Source organism: Dermochelys coriacea, chromosome 6 (assembly GCF_009764565.3).
Source record: "Dermochelys coriacea isolate rDerCor1 chromosome 6, rDerCor1.pri.v4, whole genome shotgun sequence".
Taxonomy (NCBI): domain Eukaryota; kingdom Metazoa; phylum Chordata; order Testudines; family Dermochelyidae; genus Dermochelys; species Dermochelys coriacea.
This window is the reverse complement of record NC_050073.1, coordinates 65,173,705-65,193,679: the sequence shown is the minus strand read 5'-3', so window position 1 is coordinate 65,193,679 and position 19,975 is coordinate 65,173,705. Positions and strand designations below refer to the sequence as shown.

Below are 19,975 nucleotides of genomic sequence, written 5' to 3'. Positions count from 1 at the left end.
CCTATGGTTTCATGTGTTCCTATGGGCTCTAGATCCAGAACAAACAGATGATTCTGTTGAACTTGAAACTGTAGCTGCCAGAACTGAACCCACAGTAGCATAATTAACATTAAATAAAATAAAAGGCTACACACTCAAGAAAGAGATCTTGGAGTCATTGTAGATAGTTCTCTGAAAACATCTGCTCCGTTTGTAGCAGCAGTCGAAAAAGCTAACAGAATGTTAGGAACCATTAGGAAAGGTAAAGGTAATGAGACAGAAAATATCATAATGCCATTATTAGGGCTGTCGATTAATCACAGTTAACTCACATGATTAACTACAAAAAATTAATTGCGATTAATCGCACAGTTAAACAATAGAATACCAATTGAAATTTATTAAATATTTTTGGATGTTTTTCTACATTTTCAAATATATTGATTTCAGTTACATCACAGAATACAAAATGTACATTGTTCACTTTATATTATTTTTATTACGAATATTTACACTGTAAAAATGATAAAAGAAATAGTATTTTTCAATTCACCTCATACAAGCACTGTAGTGCAATCTCTTTATCATGAAAGTGCAACTTACAAATGTAGATTTTTTTTGTTACATAACTGCACTCAAAAAAAGAAGAATGAAAAACTTTAGAGCCTACAAGTCTGCTCAATCCTACTTCTTGTTCAGCCAATCGCTAAGACAAAGAAGTTTGTTTACATTTATGGGAAATAATGCTGATGGCTTCTTATTTACAATGTCACCTGAAAGTGAAAAGAGACTTTCGCATGGCACTTTTGTAGCTGGCATTGCAAGGTATTTATGTACCAGATATGCTAAACATTAGTATGTCTCTTCATGCTTTGGCCACCATGCCAGAGGACATGCTTCCATATTAATGACGCTTGTTAAAAAAATAATATGTTAATTAATTTTTGACTGAACTCCTTGGGGGAGAATAGTATGTCTCTTGCTCTGTTTTTCCCACATTCTGCCATATATTTCATGTTGTAGCAGTCTCGGATGATGACACAGCACATGTTGTTCGTTTTAAGAACACTTTCACTGCAGATTTGACAAACGCAAAGAAGGTACCAATGTGAGATTTCTAAAGATAGCTACAGCACTTGACCCAAGCTTTAAGAATCTGAAGCACCTTCCAAAATCTGAGAGGGATGAGGTGTGGAGCATGCTTTCAGAAATCTTAAAAGAGCAGCACTCCAATGTGGAAACTACAGAACCCAAACAACCAAAAAAGAAAATCAACCTTCTGCTGGTGGCATCTGACTCAGATGATGAAAATAACCATGTTGGTCCACACTCCTTTGGATCATTATCAAGTAGAACCTGTCATCAGCATGGATGCATGTCCTCTGGAATGGTGGTTGAAGCATGAAGGGATATATGAATCTTTAGTGCATCTGGCATGTAAATATCTTTTAATGCAGGCTACAACAGTGCCGTGTGAACGGTTGTTCTCACTTTCAGATGACATTGTAAACAAGAAGTGGGGAGCATTATCTCCTGCAAATGTAAACAAACTTGTTTATCTGAGTGACTGGCTGAACAAGAAGTAGGACTGAGTGGACTTGTAGGCTCTAAAGTTTTACATTGTTTTATTTTTGAGTGCAGTTAATTTTTGTACACAATTCTACATTTGTAAGTTTAACTTTCATGATAAAGAGATTGCACTACAGTACTTGTATTGGGTGAACTGAAAAATACTATTTCTTTTGTTTTTTACAGTGCAAATATTTGTAATAAAAATAAGGTGAGCACTGTACATGTTGTGTTCTGTGTTGTAATTGAAATCAATATATTTTAAAATGTAGAAAACATCCAAAATATTTAAATATATTATATTCTATTATTGTTTAACAGTGTGATTAATCACATGATTAATCGCAATTAATGTTTTTAATCAGGTGATTAATCATGATTGATTTTTTAAATCACTTGACAGCCCTAGACATTATATAAATCTATGGTATGCCCACATCTTGAATACTAAGTGCTGTTCTGGTCACCGTATCTCAAAAAAAATTAGAATTGGAAAAGGTACAGAGAAGGTCAACAAAAATTATAAGGGATATGGAATAGCTTCTGCAAGAGGAGAGATTAAACAGACTGGGACCGTTCAGCTTAGAAAAGAGACAGCTAATGGGGAGTATGATGGAGGCCTATACAATCAGGAACTGGGTAGAGAAAGTGAAGAAGGATGCATTATTCACATAACACAAGATTCAGGAGTCATCCAATAAAATTAATGGTCAGCAGATTTAAAGCAAACATAAGAAAGTATTTCTTCACATAATGCATGGTCAGCCTGTGGAACTCTTTGTCAGGGGATGCTGTGAAGGCCAAAACTATAACTAGGTTCAAAAAAGAATTAGATACATTCATGAAAGATAGGTCCATCAACGGCTGTTAGCCAAGTTGGTGTGACAAAGCTCTGTCCTTGCCTCCGTGGGTCCCGCGTTTCCTGGCGGATTTCGCTAGCTTCAGAGACTCACTGTGACCCTGCACGTAACCCTTCTCTCTCTAGAGACAAGGGTCACAGTCTACTGAGTCATTTTCATCATAAGCCAGCGAGGGAGGTGAGGAGAAGTTATCCTTCCTTGCACAGTTTCTATTGTCTCCTAGTCTCAGTGATTAATCAGGGGGCAAAGGTGGGGGGGGGGGAAGAGCCCGGGCCCAGCCTCTACTCCGGGCTCCAGCCCAGGGACCCTAATAGTATCAGCTATGGTAGCTGACCTTTTAGAAACATAACATGTACAATTCCCTGGGCTACTTCCCCCACAGCAGCCCTCACTTCCTCAAGCTCCACTTCACTCTTACCTCAGGGCCTCCTTCCTTGTGCCTGCTATGGTGTTACTACTCAGCCTCTCCAACAGCGCAACTTCCTCCCACAGCTCCTGACGTGCACCCCCACCTGACTAACTGGGAGGCTTTTAACTAGTTTCAACCAGCTCTTGATTGGCTTCAGGTGTCCCAATCAACCTAGCCTTCTCCCTGCCTTCTGGAAAGTTCTTAATTGGCCCCCGGTGTCTTAATTGATCTGGAGCACCTGCCATTTCATTTATCCTAGTACCAGGGATTTGTTTAGCCTGGAGCTAATATATCCATCTCCCACTACTTTTCTATAGCCATCCGCCTTGCACCATCACAATGGTCAGGGACGCAACCCCATCCTTAAACCTCTGACTGCCAGAAGCTGGGGCTGGATGCCAGGGGTGGATCATTCAATAATTGCCCCGTTCTGTTCATTCTTTCTGAAGCATCTGGCACTGGTCATTGTCAGAAGACTGAATACAGGGTTTGATGAAGCCTGTCTGGCCAATCTTACGTCATGTTCTTATCTTTGTTTCCTGTGCTCAGTATCTCCCATACAGATACACTCCCAACTGCAGCTGTTAGTTGTATTGTCTTCTAAGTTCTGCTCTATGGAAGAGTTGTTTTTTTAACTCCAGGGATCAGCAGTTAACACCCCCTCATGACTGGCTGATCAAATGTAACATGCTTCAAAACGCAGATTCTGTCTTTCGGAAACACTCTATCATTACAACCATACAGCACACCCCTGTAACACAGAGCAGAGACCCAGGGGTCTGTGGAAAAACAGCGCTCCAAAACAAAGCGACTGCACCCATACCACAGCACCCCAACCAGTAAGGTAAGGGAGTGACTTAAAATTACCACCTTTGGGGAACACAGTTGGGTATTGTCCAAAATGTTCAACCATTGTGCATTCCCTTTTGTGTACACCTTATAGCTGCAGACTCTGCCCATTCTTCAAAGCATTTCCCTTGGCCAACCAGCATTCCCTATGTTTCCCCTGGAAGGAGCCTGGGCTGGTTCTTCAGTAATTTCTCTATTCATTCCCATAACATAGCTGCAGCCATCAGAAGCCTGACAACATCAAACACATGGCAATGCTGAAGGAGCCTATTGATTTTCAGTGAAAATGCAACAGTGAGTTTTTTTCTATAGTTTTGGGAGTGGTTCCCAGATTAGAACCTCCCTGTCACTGATGCAATACAGCAGGAGGATCAAGTGATTGCTGCTAATCAGAGAGAGGTAGACAGAGCCAGCCAGTTTTACTGCACTAGTATGTTCTGCCTGCTTCTCCTCCTACTGGCAGTGCTCCAGAGTTCTGCTGCAAGGCTGATAGCTTCCTCTATTATAGTCCTGGGGAGAGAGCTAGGAAGCATAGGCTGTGGATGGAATAGAATACAAGAAGCAATAGTGGTGACAGTGTGACTTGGGAGAGGAAGAGACAAAGGTGTTCTACACATTTTGGACATTGTTTCAATATGGTGTCACGTCTGGGCTGGTAAAGATGTTGAAACATAGGGCTGAATGACCTGTTCATCCATGTCTATTTCAAGATGTTAACATTCCCAGTCACTGATGCTGCCTGGTTCTTGTATGGGAATGATACTTGCACAATAGCAGCTCTCACATCTGGAATCTCACCCTATATTGAAGCCCTTCCAATGTTATGACGACTTACTATATTGTGACCCATTGTGCAATATGCAGAGCTGTACACAGCACATCATGTAGGCGATGGCTAGCAAGCACAGGTTCTGCTAAGAATTACCCTGCATTACCATGCCATATTGTGTCCATATCACAAATACAGTCAATCGTGCATACATTGTACACTTACTGAAGCAAAATGCCTGATTCTTCACAGATACTGTCAATAAAAAGCAATTCCTCTGAGTGTGCCAAAACACTGCAGTCTGCTATTAACATGAGCATAGGAGTTGGGAATAGGCAGGTAGATGGATCTAGTCATCATACCATAAACTCTCACAGGGAGAAATTTACCCCTGTGCTGAAGTCCAGTACAAGATCAATGCACCACTTCGGTCCCCAAAATAGGGCTCACTGAAAGGATTAAATTGTATTAATAACCAAACAATGAAAGACTTTATCAAAGCAATTGCAAAATCTCTTAGGGAAATCTCTCAGAAATGCATATAAAATAAAACCTTTTAAGGAGATCAAGATAGATAAATATGTAGGCACATCCTATTTCATGCTGGTTTTAATCAAAATTGTGACTGAAGTCTCTTATTTTTCAAGGAGTCGATCTCTTGTCTGAGGATTTACAAAAGCTTGAAAGTTCTATACTAAAACTCAGAAATGAAAGTCAATCAGGACCCTCCAAAGAGGAAATGCGTGCTGAGGGGAGACGAATTTGAAGGAATCAATACTTCTGAGCCTCCATCACCAGAGCTGCAGAAAAATAAGAGCTATACACTTGAAGCTGCTATTAAACATATTGATGCCAGATTGAACAGGCTATGCCAACTAGTATTCACATGGTTTTAATGCTCTGACTCCACACCGAAGAGTAATGATAAAAAAGAATTGTCTGATCATGTGGTTATATATGACCACCTGCTAGGTTGCTTTACACAGGTATAGAGTGAAGAAGAAAAGGAAAGAGCACTCTAGGTCAGTTTGCCTTTAAAATCACCCTTAAATACCATTAAGTTCCAAACAATGGTCAAGTCAGGATATATGTTTATTTTAAATTAGAACTGTTGATTAAAAACAGATAATAATGACAAGGGCACCTATGTTACTTTAAAGACTAGAAGTTTCAGTTTATATGTTGAAAAACCAATGTGAAGTGACAGTTCTTAAGCAGTGTCTGTTACAAGAACTAGGGACCAGATCAACAAAGATAATTAGAAACTTAAACCTCCGACAAACCTAAATCCCAGTTTTAGGCTCCACTGCAATCCAAACAAAATCGCCACTTGGCTGCTGTCTAACCCTGTAGGCACCAAGGGGGAGGTCTGCAGCAATCTCGGAACAAAAACAAGACTATACTTGAAAGACCACCTGTAAGTATCTAAGAGAGAGCAGTCCTTGTGTTCCCCCTCAGCAAAGGGATGGTAGCTGTCCTTGAGCCTTGAATGGGTTGACTGGCAAGATTCCTAGCCCTCTTCCCTACAGTGCACCTTAGCGCAACAAGTCACATTCTGGCACATGGACAATAGTTCACAGAACAGCCACTAAAACAAGGCAGAACTAGTATTATTTAAAGATTAATTGAATCCAGTGTGTATACTGTAGTTTGGACTTATATATTTTTAAACTCACTCTCTAGGCATTTAGACCATGCCATCACTACAGCAGCTCCTTGTGTGTGGCTACCCATGTAATGTATTTCCAACATGCCGCAAATTGCACTTTATTCTCCTAAATTAATTTTGTAGCAATGAAATTCTTTGGGGAACAAGGAAGGTCTCTCCTTATTTGGTGACCTTTGCTCATCAGGTACAGCCAGTTAATAGGGTCAAACTGGAATCCATTGAAATCTTCAGAAAAGCTGTGGTTATCCATATGCCAGAGGATACAAAAACATCCTCCCAGGGATAAAAGCACCTGGCATGGTAACTATTTTTTATGTTGCCTTTTCCGTTCCACTGCTTTACGCAAGGCTTGAAGAATCAGGTGTTTGTTATTCAGGATGTTGTACTCAGTCAGTTTAACCAGCTGATCATAATCTTGCTCCTTGTATGTGACTGAATATGTAGAATACGGGGAAAAGCAACTGGTGAGATCAACTTTTCCCTCCTCCATCTCTGAGCTGGAGCGCTTCACACCTAGGGAAAAATTCAACAGGACATTGCTGTAGTATTGGGCTTATCTCTGTCATGTACCACCAGTAACAGCCCAGAGAGGGAGATTTCTCTGCAATAAGAGTGCTCACCCATTTAAATGCTCTGGGCATGTTTTACTAGTATTTCTGTTGCAATCCAGTAATTTGATCCCTGGATCAGAGGAATGTCAGTTGCCTGATGTGCTTAAGGGAGAGGTATAGGTGACTATCCCTATGAGTGTCTCCTGTTATCTGCTCATAACAGTCTTAGAGAAGTCTTCACATTTGTGACTCAAGCAGGAAAGGGGGATACTGACATGGCAAACGGCAGGATTTGGGGAAGGGGAATGGAACCAAAAGAAGAGTAGAAGCCTCAAAAGGTATTTAATAGGTGAAACAGTGTCCCGTTCAATGGAAAGGCTATTCCTACTGAAAAGAGGAATAGCGATCCAGTCAGTGAACAGGTTATTTACAAGAAAAGCAAAGCTCTCATACCCATCAAGGCTCAGAGTTGTGACACCAGCCTTTTAGTGCGTTGGGACAGAGACCCAATACTAGAGACACCAAAGAAGGAAAGAAAAGTCTGCTAAAAGAGAAGAAAGCTTGTAATTATTTTGGGTTTTCTCCTTAAATGTACATTTCCTTTGACCTTAGTTTAAAGATTTTGCATTTTTATTACAAAAATTTACACTAATATATAGCAAGATAACCAGGGGTGTATAACAGATGAAAGTGAATATGGAAATAAAATAGGGTCCTATTCTTCTTAATAAGAAATATGTAGTACATCTAAGTAAAAATGGTAAGTTAGGCAATGGAGAGGTTTGTTGTAGGGAAATGAACAAGTGGAGAGGAATGAATTAAAGAGTGAAATTCAATCAGTTGATAAGCTAGCCAGGATGGCCTTTGTTGAATGCTTGGCTACTGTTGATAACTTACCAGGTGCTTTATAACTTTGGTAGGTGTCATTCACTAATGGGAAAAATAGCAATATAGGAGCTCCTGGAGTCTCAGCATCATCAAAGAGGTAGCACTCCTTTAGGTTTTTCCTCTCTTCTTCGCTCAGCACAACTTTGGGGAATGGGATTCCTTGTTCTGAGTAGTACTTACAGGACTGATCCAGAGGCTGGATCAAGGAAGAGAACAATATGAGAAGCCAGAGACTAGGCTGAAATCAGGATTTCCTGAAGCACAGCAACTAATACTAAATTGAACTAGGCTACCTCTGGGATAGCACTGGCTTTCCTGTTGGAAAGAATGTGGTTTGAGAAACATGCATTATATGAAAACACATGGACAGGTTTTTAAATTTTGTCTGGAGTATTCAACAAAAAACACTCAGTACCACAAAAGAAAATGGTTAGGTTACAGGTTGTGAATACAATTTTAAGCTACAGCATTAAGCTAAAATACTGTGGTTCAGAGTACTTAACACAGGGCTTTTAATAGGAACAATATCGCTAAAAACGTACAGACAAATGACTATTAATGGAGAAAACAGAATAAACTGATTTCTCTCACCAGTATCTGTGATCCTGCACTATAATTTAAATGCAGGATGACGTCCACTTTTCTCTCTGGCCTCAGAAGTGGAGGGCAGCTGGTATTGATGAAGAATCCAGTATCAACCAGGGACAAGTACTCTGCTGTTTCAGTCAGCTGGTTGGGTGATGTGTCCAGCACAGTATCTAAAAGGAATATATTTCTTGCCGTAAGGGAAATCGCAGAAGAGTGGTTTGCTGATGCTCTAATGAACACAGTGTTCAAAAAAAAAAAAAAAGAGTCTGCAGCCCCATTCCACATCTCTAATTTCATTAGACATTTGACAAACTACTTACATCACTGTTGCTCAGCCTTAAATTAGAACAACTATTTTTTCTGATGTCAGACTCTCCATGTTCATTCTATACCTGGCTCATTCAAACTGTGCTAGCCCACCCATCCTCTCTCCCACTTGTTTTTCTTTTGGATGCATTTATTTGATTTTTTTTTATTAAGGCAAAGTTATAAGAAAACATTAACACACTACATTGCACATTACATGTTCAGGATCACATTAATATTCAAAGAACTTGGCTAAAGATTCTGGCTTGCTGGTTTGGGAGCCCTTCTCCTATGAGTACACTAGAAAGGGTGACCAAATTCCTAAACACCTTTTGGTGTTTCTCTCATGGACATACTGGTTTTGAAAGCTTTTCCATTACAAGATCAGTCTATGTTTTACTTTACCACAGTGCCATAGGAGGGGTCACATTTTTCCAATAATGTGCAATACAGTGTATGTTTACATTGCAATTAAAAACCTGCAGCTAGCCTGTGACAGCTGACAGGCTCACCGGGCTCAGGCTGTGGGTCTGTTTAATTGCAATGAAGACTTCTGGGCTTGGGCTGGAGGCCAGGCTCTGGTACCCTGTGAGAGTCCCAGAGCCTGGAAGTCTTCACTGCAATTAAACATCCCTGCAGCGCGAGCCTCATGAGCCAGTATGGGCCAGCCACGGGTGTCTAATTGCAGTGTAGCCATACCCACAGAATTTAGCTGCTAACAGTAAAAAATAAATTAGTTTGTCGTTCTGTTTAAAATGCAGATCCTTTACTGGAGCATTAAATAAGCAGGTCGGGGGTCTCTAGGAAGCCAGCATTTGGTCCTTTTGTCCTGCAGTGGCACCCTCTTCTAGTGCTCAAGGATTTCTTCTGCCTACCCATTAAGGCACAGACGCTCAAACTCCCATTGGAGTTAGGTGCCTAAATACCTTTGAGAGTCTGGGCCTTAATGTCTCCTCTCTCTTCATAAAGACTGTCAATGCTGCCAACACACTGAGCCAAACTATGGAGATTTAATCAACTGGCTACAGCCCAAAGAGAAATGAGCTTGAACCCCATCAAATCCATGTCACTAAAGATTTTCAGCCTGTATAGTTCAACTGATTGATCAAACAATTCTGTTTAAAAGTAGATTCAAACTTTTATATGAAGGGAAACAGGGGGGGTTTTGAGGGGGAAGTGGGCATTGTCTGTTTTGTTTTGTTGTTAAATAAAATCCGTTCATTCTCTCCCAAGTCACGCAAATCTCCTCACTATATTGCAGACCCCAAATTCCTTCAAAGGATGCTGCTGAAAGGCAAGTGCTATTACCTTTCCATCTACAAAACTTGTCATTCTCTAGGTAGTCATTATGCAGCTGGAGGCCTTTCAGGAAACTATGGTACTGGGCAACTGATGTGCGCTCTGTAATGGCACTACGAAGAGCACGGGAAAGGGGGCCTGCCGTGGTGAATACTTGAGTCTTCTGTTCGTGTGGCCTCATAGAAAGGACGGACTCTTCCTCTGCAAAAGAAATAATTAAAGGGTTTGTTTGCCTAAATAAATGTTTCTGAGGAGCCCCCAAAATAGCAATAATAAACAATAACAATCTCTACACTATTAGTTTATGGTGTCCATGATAAAAGGTCTCACGAGCACCTTAACAAAAGGTAGATAAACATTTTTTTGTTCTATTAAGACAAAATTTCTTAAGATACCCCAGGGCTGGATTAAAAACAAAGCCCCAACATCCAATAAGCCATTCAATGCCACACCACCTACAAATCATAATCCTGAAAAATAAGCCAAGTTGAACTGTATTTGTCAAATTAAAAATTCAGCAAATATTCATGTGGTATTTTTTGTGTCACTAATTATCTGCAAACCAGGATCATTATTCCTGAATATATTTACTTTCTTACATATTCAGTGATTATTGCTCATGATGAAAGGGCAGTCTATGGGTTATTCAGAAATGATCCCATGATGGTAGTCAGTATTAGTCTTTTGAAACTGGTTCCTTCCAGGCAAGATATGATGCGTCTGCAGTTTTTTAAAAATAAAACTCCAGAAAGCAAGTGCATGGTTTACACAACAGGTGGGTGTGAAGCATAATGATAATAAATGGTAAGTCAATGGTATAAAGTAACTTACCAATATCATTTACTCTATCTTGGGTCCACCTATGCCAAAAGTCCTCTGAAGTGTGGGACAAATTCCAGATATATAACAGATTCAGGGAAAATAAACTACTCCACATGCCTGTGAAAGGAGAGCGATATCAGTATTGCCAACCCTAAACATTAAAAAATCATAAGTCAGGCCCTCCAAAATCATAAAAGTTTGGATTAAAAATCATGAGATTTGTTTTTAAATAATAAATGTTAAGTTCTTTATATTTGTTTTCTGCTTTTTTAAATCTTTAGGGCACTCTTAGTGAACATTTTCAAGGTTTGCTTTAAAGCCATGAGGGCTAAGAAATATTTTTTTAAAATGAAAGTTGCAATTCTCTTGTACTCCCATGATTGTAGGCTTCAAGAAAAAAAAAATAACTCAAGATTTGTGATAAAATTATGAGAGTGGGCCATGCTAGAGATTTTATGGAGACCTTTATGGTCAAGTCTTCGGAGCATTTAATTGAAAATTGCCTTTTTATCCTTCCATCTGAAGTTGTTCCATTACCTTCTATTTTTTGCAGGCATCTGTCTGCACAATTCCCAACTTCTGTTTTTAATATCTAACTTGGAGTCTTTAGATTCTAAGGACCAGATTGTGTCTGGCTTTGTGTGGGTGTACAGGTGGGATGCAAGGACTTTTCCTCTTTTGCGTATGCCTTGAAAGGGGTCATGACAGTGCCTTTGCTCTGGGAAATGCGGGAATGCTCTCTTCTCATGTATGCTGCTCTCTCTGTAAACCAGGCCTGGTACACCAAGGAAACAATTTTAACCACTTTAAAGCATGGTGCAGTTTGCATAATCGTGCACAGCTGAGAGCTTGAAAAGGAATTTATGACTCCTGGGGCACAATGCCGCCCCCCCCCCCTCGCCCCACCAGCCCGCCTGAGTAATTCCTCAGGCAGTGCAGTTCTTTACAGGTCTCTGCCTGAATGGTACAATTTTGTCTAGCTCTAATTCATATAGTCTGTCACAGTGAAGGTTATAGGTCAAATCCCGCTTAAGATGGAAGCCTTCTTGTATCTCTCCAGATCATCCATTCTCGTCCTTCCCACATCATCTTTCTTTTCTCTGTTGCTTACAGCTCTTAATTTTTCTCCCCCATTGAGGAGTGTATTAATGCTGCAGAATTTTGAAATACAGGCAGCACTGGTATGTCAGATTCTCAAAAGGGACAAGTTTTATTATATTATTTTCTAAATATCACTAGTGTGTTTGTGTTGCAGAGCATTCCCGTTTCACTGAACTTGTGAGATTTAGTCACCTTTTGTCACACTGTTACAGAGATGGAGATCTCACTGGCTCCTTTCCCATTTCAAATGGACTCAGACAAGGCTGTGTCCTTGCCCCCTGCACTGTTCAACCTCTTCTTCACTCAAGTTCTCAGCCATGCTACAGATGGGCTCAACAGAGGCATATACATCAGATACAGACACGATGGCTCAGTCTTCAATCTTATGAGCCTTAAAGCAAAAACAAAAGCAACAGAGCTACTACTAAGAGAAGCACTCTTTGCAGAGGATTACTTCCTCCTACCACACACAGAGGGAGATCTGCAGTTCATTGTAGATCGCTTCACTGAAGCATCAAAATTGTTTGGACTCACAATCAGCCTAGAGAAAACTGTGGTGTTGCATCAGTTATCTTCACTGCTCTGTGCCATAACCCCCAGCACATCCATTAATGGAATCCAACTAAAGCAAGTTGACAATTTTACCCCTCACGGCAACAATATCTCCAATGAAGGATCTCTTGGTAAACAGATCACGAACAGGATACAGAAAGTTTCTCAGTCATTAGGAAAGCTACATAACAAAGTCCTGAAATCCCACAACATAACCCTCTCAACAAAAATAAAATTTTACAATGCTTTTGTGCTCACATCTCTCCTCTACGGCTACGAGAGCTGGACACCATACATATGGCATCTCAAATAGCTAGAGGCTTTCCATATAGGGTCTCTGCATGCCATTATAGGGATCCGCTGGCAGGACAAAATAACCAAGCTGGAGGTTCTCCAAAAGCCAAATGCCACAAGTATTGAGGCCATGCGGATAAAAGCCCAACTGCGCTGTGTTGGAAACATCATTAGGATGTCTGAATATCAACTCCCTAGAAAAATTTTCTATGGAGAATTGGCACAAGGACACCGGAATCAAGGCCGCCCCAGAAAACACTACAAGGACAGCATCAAGAACAGCATACACTTTGGTGCAATAAAACCGAAAGTTCTTGAGAAGGCTGAGTTAAATAGATCAGCAGGGCAGCACACAACACTCAGAGCTTTCCAAGTCTTTGAAGAGGACAGAAATAATCAATTGTTAGCTGACAGGGAAAAGCGTCATATTACTGCTATAGATACCAAGATGCTCCCCCATGACTGTCTGCCCTATATGCTCACAAACATGCGTGTCACATTTGGGACTTCAGAGTCACTGCAGAATCCACAAAAAGAGATAGAATGAAAACATCATTGTCGAACCGACGAACTACACACACACACACACACACACACACACACACACACAAGTACATATTCAGGGTGGCTTATCCATGCCACCACTGCCACTGCCCGTGACACCATGGCTACACTATTTTTAGCATGCTAACTCAGATAGGAGCTAGCATATGTGTGTGCGAGCTGAGAATCACACCCCTAGCGTACAGTGTAGATACGGCCTCTGGATGAAATCCTGGTCCAGTTGAAATAAATGGAAAATTCCTATTGACTTCACAGGGGCCAGGATTTCACTCTTGGACCAGTAGTAAACTGTATTGTTATGCAAAATCAATTAGAAAATTTCAGATAGAAAATGTTTAAAGTCTAGTGGTTGCCATTCACCTGTTATTTTAGGTTTCCTGCTTTAACAATGCAAAGGAAACCACTTTATTAAATATTAATTCATATAAGGTACTGGCACATATTCTGGCAGGTGATACTGTACCATTGCTGCCAATCACATACCAGTGATTCACCAGTGCCCAGTTTATATAATTTTCCAGGACAATAAATCACCTTCCAAGTAGGAGATCCGGGATTCTGGGAGCCTCTTCATCAGCCGACCCATGAAAAACTCGCTTCCAAAGTCCTCAGAGCGAATGAAGGCTCCATATTTCATGAATCCAACTTCATATGGGGAGAATTCCAGCCATTCTGCAAACAGAGCCACAAACAAAAAGACAAAAACAAAATCCCAAAAAATCTTTTAGAGCAGACCCCGGGCTGAGGATAAAGAGTTATGCTGTTATCAAATGGATACAAGGCGTTAAAAAAGATTGAACCACTGAAAGTTTATTCCAAACATTTCTGATCTGGCACAAACACCAGAAATATAGAAACATCACGAAAATTAAAATTAGCGATTACAAAATGCCAGCTGGTGTAAGCTGATGTAGCTCCATTGACTTCAGTGGAACTATGCCAATTTTTACCAGGCCATGATCTGGTCTTTAATTTAGAGGGGGGTTTATGTAATCTATCTGAGGACTTACACACAAAACTGAGCCGCCTCCTAGACTTAAGATCAAGTACAGCTCTGGAATATCTTTACCTTTGAAATCCAAAGTGCTATAGTTATCCTTGACATTGATTGCCACGTAGATGGGCAGTGGGTTCTGACTCTGATGCACTGCCTGTCGCTGATCCGAGAGTTTATGGTTGTCTTTCTGTTTTTACAAGAAAAGTAGCTAAATTGAGGAGGGGAAGGGGGAAGGAACTGACACAGGAATCTACTCACTATATCTGTACTTAGAATACAGTAAAATGCCTGCATTTCAGCCATGTTCTCCATTATATGACTGCATTGTATGCAGGGGTTAATATGTCTGGGATCTTCCATACTCTCCAAAATTCTCATGAAAAGCTGACAAGCATGGTGGCTGCAAATTCTTGATAATTATATGGTACATGATTTGATGGCACTTTCAGACCAACATGATAGGGAGTGTCTAAAAAGGAGAAAGAGATGCCTATAGTGTAGACTCTGGAGTGGTCCAAGTTAAAAATGAGTCTCCTAACCAGCTGACATCCTAGTATAATGTACAATACTGCAGCTGTACACAGGATTGGGCATGCTTGTATCAGGAGTACTGCAATTGCATGTGCTGTGAAAAATGAGTGGCTACTGTTTACTGTTCTAAAACACTTATAATTTAATTATTTCTAAAGAAATCATCTTCAAAATATGCCTACAGCAATTAACTATTATGTTTTCAAAATGTGGTTTTTCCAACAAAAAGCATCCAAAAACCTACTAATGAAAATGGTCACTCCCCCCCCATCCCGCATTCAGAACAAGCATGAAAAAATATTGTCCCAAATGGGTCAGTTTCAGAAAGATAAGCCTCTGAAAACGGAGTGGCTTTTAAGGGAAGTGTTTCCTCAGCCATAAGGATAAGATTATTAGTGCAATAGTAATCACCATAATGATTTAATAAAACTATGCTTTGACATACTGTACCCCATCATGTAACAAATATTCAACAATGAGCCCCCACAGATCTATAGAAGATGTCCTGTGTCCTTCTTGTTTCCGCTGACACAGCTGCTTGTTATAATACTTCATACGCTCCATGGAAAAAGAACCCATCTTGCATTTGGTCACATGTTTTCGAGCTTCATTGATTTTCCCAGACAGATCCTTCTGTGACCAATCAGCATCTCTGTACAAATTTGCCATAGTCCTGGGAAATATATCGAAGGGGAAAAAACAAAAACAAACTGAGGCATTTATTAGAGAAGGTGCTAAACTTAACGTTTTCAACTTGAAGGGTTAATGTAAACTTCACCAAAGGTTTAATATCCTAAATCTATGCTGCCTTTGAGTTCTAGGTTCCCCAAAAAACATTACATTTTTTTAAAATCACAAACATTACATTTCCCCTGCCTGGTAAATTTAAAATGACTGGCCAATTTCTCTAAAATATTTTTTAAAACATATACTTCTGTGCTGACACTAACTATAAAAATTCCCCACTCCAAAAAGAGATTTTTCTGGCAAAATGGATCAAAAATAGGGCTTGGGTCACAACACTGACTATGGGGGAGCTGCTACTGGCAGCTCCATAATATTTCTTTAGCATAGTTCTTTGTATCAGCAGCATAGAGAAACTCTGCTCATGTCTTCCTTACCATGTCGTGCCAGACAAACCAGTCAGGTACATAGCACAGTCTATGACATTTAACTTCTGGAGACCCAATAGACTGCCATATGTCGTTGTCAGTGATCTCATTCCACCACCTGTTGTCATGATTGCCACCACAGGAATCTGTTCAATGCAAAGAGAGCAAGTTACTACAAAGCAAATGACATATGAACATTTAGATGAAACTGAAATGGAACACTAGACCCTATCCAGTTCCAAATCACAACTATAGTCTTTCTTCTGACAAAGTCAAAATTGAAATACATACAAACACTCCCAAACACTGGAGAAGTTTAGAATCTGATTTGGACCCAACCTCAGTAGCTCAGGCCTTCTCTATTTGGAGTAGATTTGGAATAGAGAAGGGAAGGACTTATTATAAGTTCAGTTGCTTTTGTTCCTCCTAAAGAGTTTTTGAAGCCAACATAGGTTGAAGGATGAGCTCCCCCTAGAACAGTGGTGGACAACCTGCAGCCCATGGGCTGCATGCGGCCAGTCAGGGTAATCCACAGGCGGGCTGCAAGACAGTTTGTTTACTTTGACCACCTGCTGGCACGGCCATCCACAGTTTCCAATGTCCACAGGTCGCCATTCCTGGCCACTGGGAGCTGTGGGAAACGTTGCGGGCTGCAAGGACATGTTGGCTACTGTTTCCCGCAGCTCCCGTTGGCTGGGAATGGTGAACCGCAGTCACTGGGAGCTGCGGGCGGCCGTGCCTGCGGATAGTCAGTGTAAACAAACTGTCTCTCAGCCTGCCACTGGATTACCCTGACGGGCCGTGTGTGGCCTGTGGGCCATAGGTTGCCCACCACTGCCCTAGAAAATGCCTCATATGGCTGGCTCAATACATAGCTTCTAACAGTCAAAACTCCTACCACTTGTCTTCTCATGGCAGAGATGCTTTTAACTGGAAGTCGGGGGGGGAAGTATGGGGGTCTGGTGCACTACAAGCAGCTTGCCCCAGGCAGATGGGGCTCACTAAACATGCAGGCTGTCCACCTAGGAGAAGAAAAACTCCAATTTCAAACCAAGAACGTCAAGCGTGGCTAACCAGTTTGTAAAAGTTGTATCATTCACACATGGTCCACAGGTCTTCATCTTCAATAAGTATATCAATACAAAGGGTAAGATGTCCCCCAGAAGTAGGGAGACCAGATGTCCCATTTTTAAAGGGACAATCCCATATTTAAGCCCTTCTTCAGGTGTCCCAACTTTTTCTTAAAAATGGGCAAATTATCCCATATCTTCTGTCTCTCCCACATTAGTACTGGCGGGTCCTGCTGCTGGCCGGATTCCTGCTCGCCAGCCACCTGCTCACCAGCAGTGAGTGGGTGGGGGCCCAGTGGCTGATGATGGCGGTAGGTGTGCAAGGCTGGTGACGAGGCAAAGATGCAGCACATGGGGCCGGCCGCTTCCCCTGCTAGTCTGTCAGTGCACCCCCCCCCCCCGGTGTGCTGGCTCTCAGACACCAGGGCTCCGCCTCCCCATCCCATTTCTGGCCGGTGCTGGCTGTGCACTGCGGTGGCTTGAGAGTGCGGGCAGGCACCAGGCGGCAGCCAGTTACGTGTTACCTCTGCTGCCCACCCATTGGCCCTTTACACGCTCCCCCTCTTGCTGTCCTCTCCCTGCTTTGTCCCTTCGCCCCCCCCCCCCAGCCTTGCAGCTCCTCCATATCGCCCCTGCAGGGTGCATCCCGCTCCCAGCGCTGTGAGGAGAACCAGCCCCTGGTCAGAGTGCTCAGCTCATCAACAGCCTGCCGGCAGGCTCCTTCCTTCCCCCACTGCCTCTGGCTGGGCTGGTGCCCCAGGAAAGCCCAAGACCCTCCGGCCCAGGGAACTGGTCAGGAGGAGCCAAGCCCTGTATGTGCCAATGCCCCGCACAGTGCTGGTATGGGGAAGCCTCTCTGCCTTTCAGCTAAGCTCTGGAGTGGGGGCAGGGAGTGATTTCCAGCCTGTTCCCGCCCCAGAGTAGGAGCTTAGTGCCCTCTTCACCTACCCCCCCTTGCCCGGGGTTCTGCCCCTAGAGAGCGCAGGGCTGCTCCACCCCCTAGGCACCCTCCCCTGCTGAGCCACTTCCCTGGCTAGGTTCCATGAAGCCCCTGCAGTCAGGTTTCCTCGACTCTGGTGCTCAATGCATCCTTAGGGCTTAACCCCTTCCAGCCCACGCTGTAGCCAGAGGCAGTTGGATTATGTTGGTGGCCAATAGCAGCCTGGAGGTGTTAGCTGTCTTTTGACACTGTGCGAGCAGGAAAGGACAAGGGGAGAGAAGAAATGAGCTCTGCAAAGACCTTTGTCAGGTCATCCCTTTCCCCACCACTCCTCCCCTGTGGCTGGAAGCAGCTCCTGTCCCTTCCTTCCCATACAGTGCGGAAAGGCTGCGGCTGGTCACATTCTGGTGTGAACCCTGGCACAAATCTGGGGCAGGGGGGCATGTGATGCTGCGTTCCCATCCCTCCCATGCCAGGAGAGGCGAGTCCATCCCAGGGACCGAGCCAGGCATGGAGGGCAGAGAGTGCCAGGCAGGGAGGGTGGGGTAGGTCGGTCACTCCCCCTGTGTGAGAGAGGAGTATGGGCGTGTGGGTGGGGGGGATGTCACCCCTCCCCATATGAACCCTAAAGCCTTAAAGATAAGAAGGTAAATAAAAAGAATCCAACTACACAATATTTCTTTTTAACAGGGGCTCAGTCAACTTGATGTTAATTTGAATGTTTGTACTGCATAGTTCCTATTGATTGCCATTGAACTCACTTGAATATGAGTAATTTTACCAGGTGTCCTGTATTCAGCATAGGGAAATATGGTCACCCTACCCAGAAGTGACACACAACCTCTTTGTCCAACGACTGTGGAAAATGGTCAAGTTACCACATTGTGGTACATATGGCTAAAAATGGCAAGCCTAAGAGTAACATCTGGTTTCCCTGACTGTGGGAACAATGAAAAGGAAACAAAAAGCAGTAGTCGAGATGATGAAGGGAAGGAGAGTGCACATTGCCTGTATACAAGAGACAAAATGGAAGGGATTGAAATCCATGTACATCAAGGAGGCTACAAGATGATGCTCAGCAAAGAGGAATAGAGTAGGAATAATAGTAGCAGAAATATTACAGGATATGATAGTGGACATCCTAAGAAAGAGTGACCAGCTGATGAAAGTTAGAACAGCACTGACAGAGAAGAAAAATTGTATGTTATATGCTGATATGTGCCACAAGTTGGCTGTATGAGAGAGGAGAAGGTGGGAGAGAGGAGAAGCATTGGGCCAAGTGATAAGTGAAGTACCACACTCTGAGTACAAAGGATAAAGTGGTGGAGGCCTGCAGATAGGGAAGTTAGTCTGAGATTTAAGGATGAGGTTCTATAGAGGTCAGACAATGACCAAACCAGCCACAATGATATCAATGAGGTTTGGAGAAAAATATCCACATGTAATACAGAAAGCTCACAAGCTGTGTGTGGACAAATGAAAGAAGATATGGTAGTGGTCTAATGATGTGCACGAAATAGAAAAGAAAAAAAGGAGGGAAGGGTTAAGTGATGGCAGAAAGAAAGAACAGTGGATAGTTATGAGGAATATAGGCTGGTAAAGAAAAAGGTGAAAATAATGGTTGCAGAAGCTAAGGGTCAGGCACTTAAAGCTTTATATGTAGGATTATCGAGGAAGGAAGGGCAAAATGGAACATAGAGGTTCGCGAAGATCAGACAAAGAAGCACTAGGGATTTGGGAGTTGTGGAGTGTATCAAAAACAAAATGAAGGAGTACTGGTGGAAGGTAGCAAAATCATTAGGAGACATCAGTGGTTTTATAAGAAACTGCTCAATGGAGAGAATTTGAGGAAATCATTGAGCTAAGTATGTGCAAACAACAACCTCACAAGAGCTATCACTGTGTTAGTGAGTCAGACAGCACCAAAGATGACACATGGGAAGGTAGAGGGACCAGATGGTGTAGCAACTGAGGTATTTAAATCACTGGGCCATGAGGCAGTAGTGGTGATGATGATGAACTTTTTAAAATTAATCCTCCAGACTGAAAAAAATACCCAACTAATGGGGGAAAAGCATATGGTCTCTATCTTCAAGCATAAAGGGGATGTGGAAGAACGTAGTAATTACTAACTGTAATGGGGAGGGGCACTTACTTCTTGTGCACGTCCTGCTGCTGCTGCAGTACTGCAACTTTTCCCACTGCTGTCACCTCCTGTAGCTTTGTTGACCTCACTTGGTAAGTCTTCCGTGGCTT

At 42.3% G+C, this 19,975-nt stretch overlaps 1 protein-coding gene across 1 annotated transcript in view; it reads right to left on the bottom strand.

The window, feature by feature from the left end:
- Positions 1-5,510: 5,510 nt before the first annotated feature.
- The window catches only part of LOC119857233 (cytosolic phospholipase A2 epsilon-like), a 43,652-nt gene continuing 29,187 nt past the window's right edge, over positions 5,511-19,975 (bottom strand). Inside the window, exons 13-21 of the mRNA XM_038405874.2 lie at positions 15,719-15,855; positions 15,048-15,270; positions 14,139-14,253; positions 13,604-13,741; positions 10,568-10,675; positions 9,746-9,937; positions 8,135-8,301; positions 7,553-7,739; positions 5,511-6,617 (exon numbers count right to left, since the gene is read on the bottom strand). Coding sequence (XP_038261802.1) covers positions 6,409-6,617; positions 7,553-7,739; positions 8,135-8,301; positions 9,746-9,937; positions 10,568-10,675; positions 13,604-13,741; positions 14,139-14,253; positions 15,048-15,270; positions 15,719-15,855 — 1,476 coding nt within the window. The 3' untranslated portion in view covers positions 5,511-6,408. The remainder of the gene's footprint in view (positions 6,618-7,552; positions 7,740-8,134; positions 8,302-9,745; positions 9,938-10,567; positions 10,676-13,603; positions 13,742-14,138; positions 14,254-15,047; positions 15,271-15,718; positions 15,856-19,975) is intronic.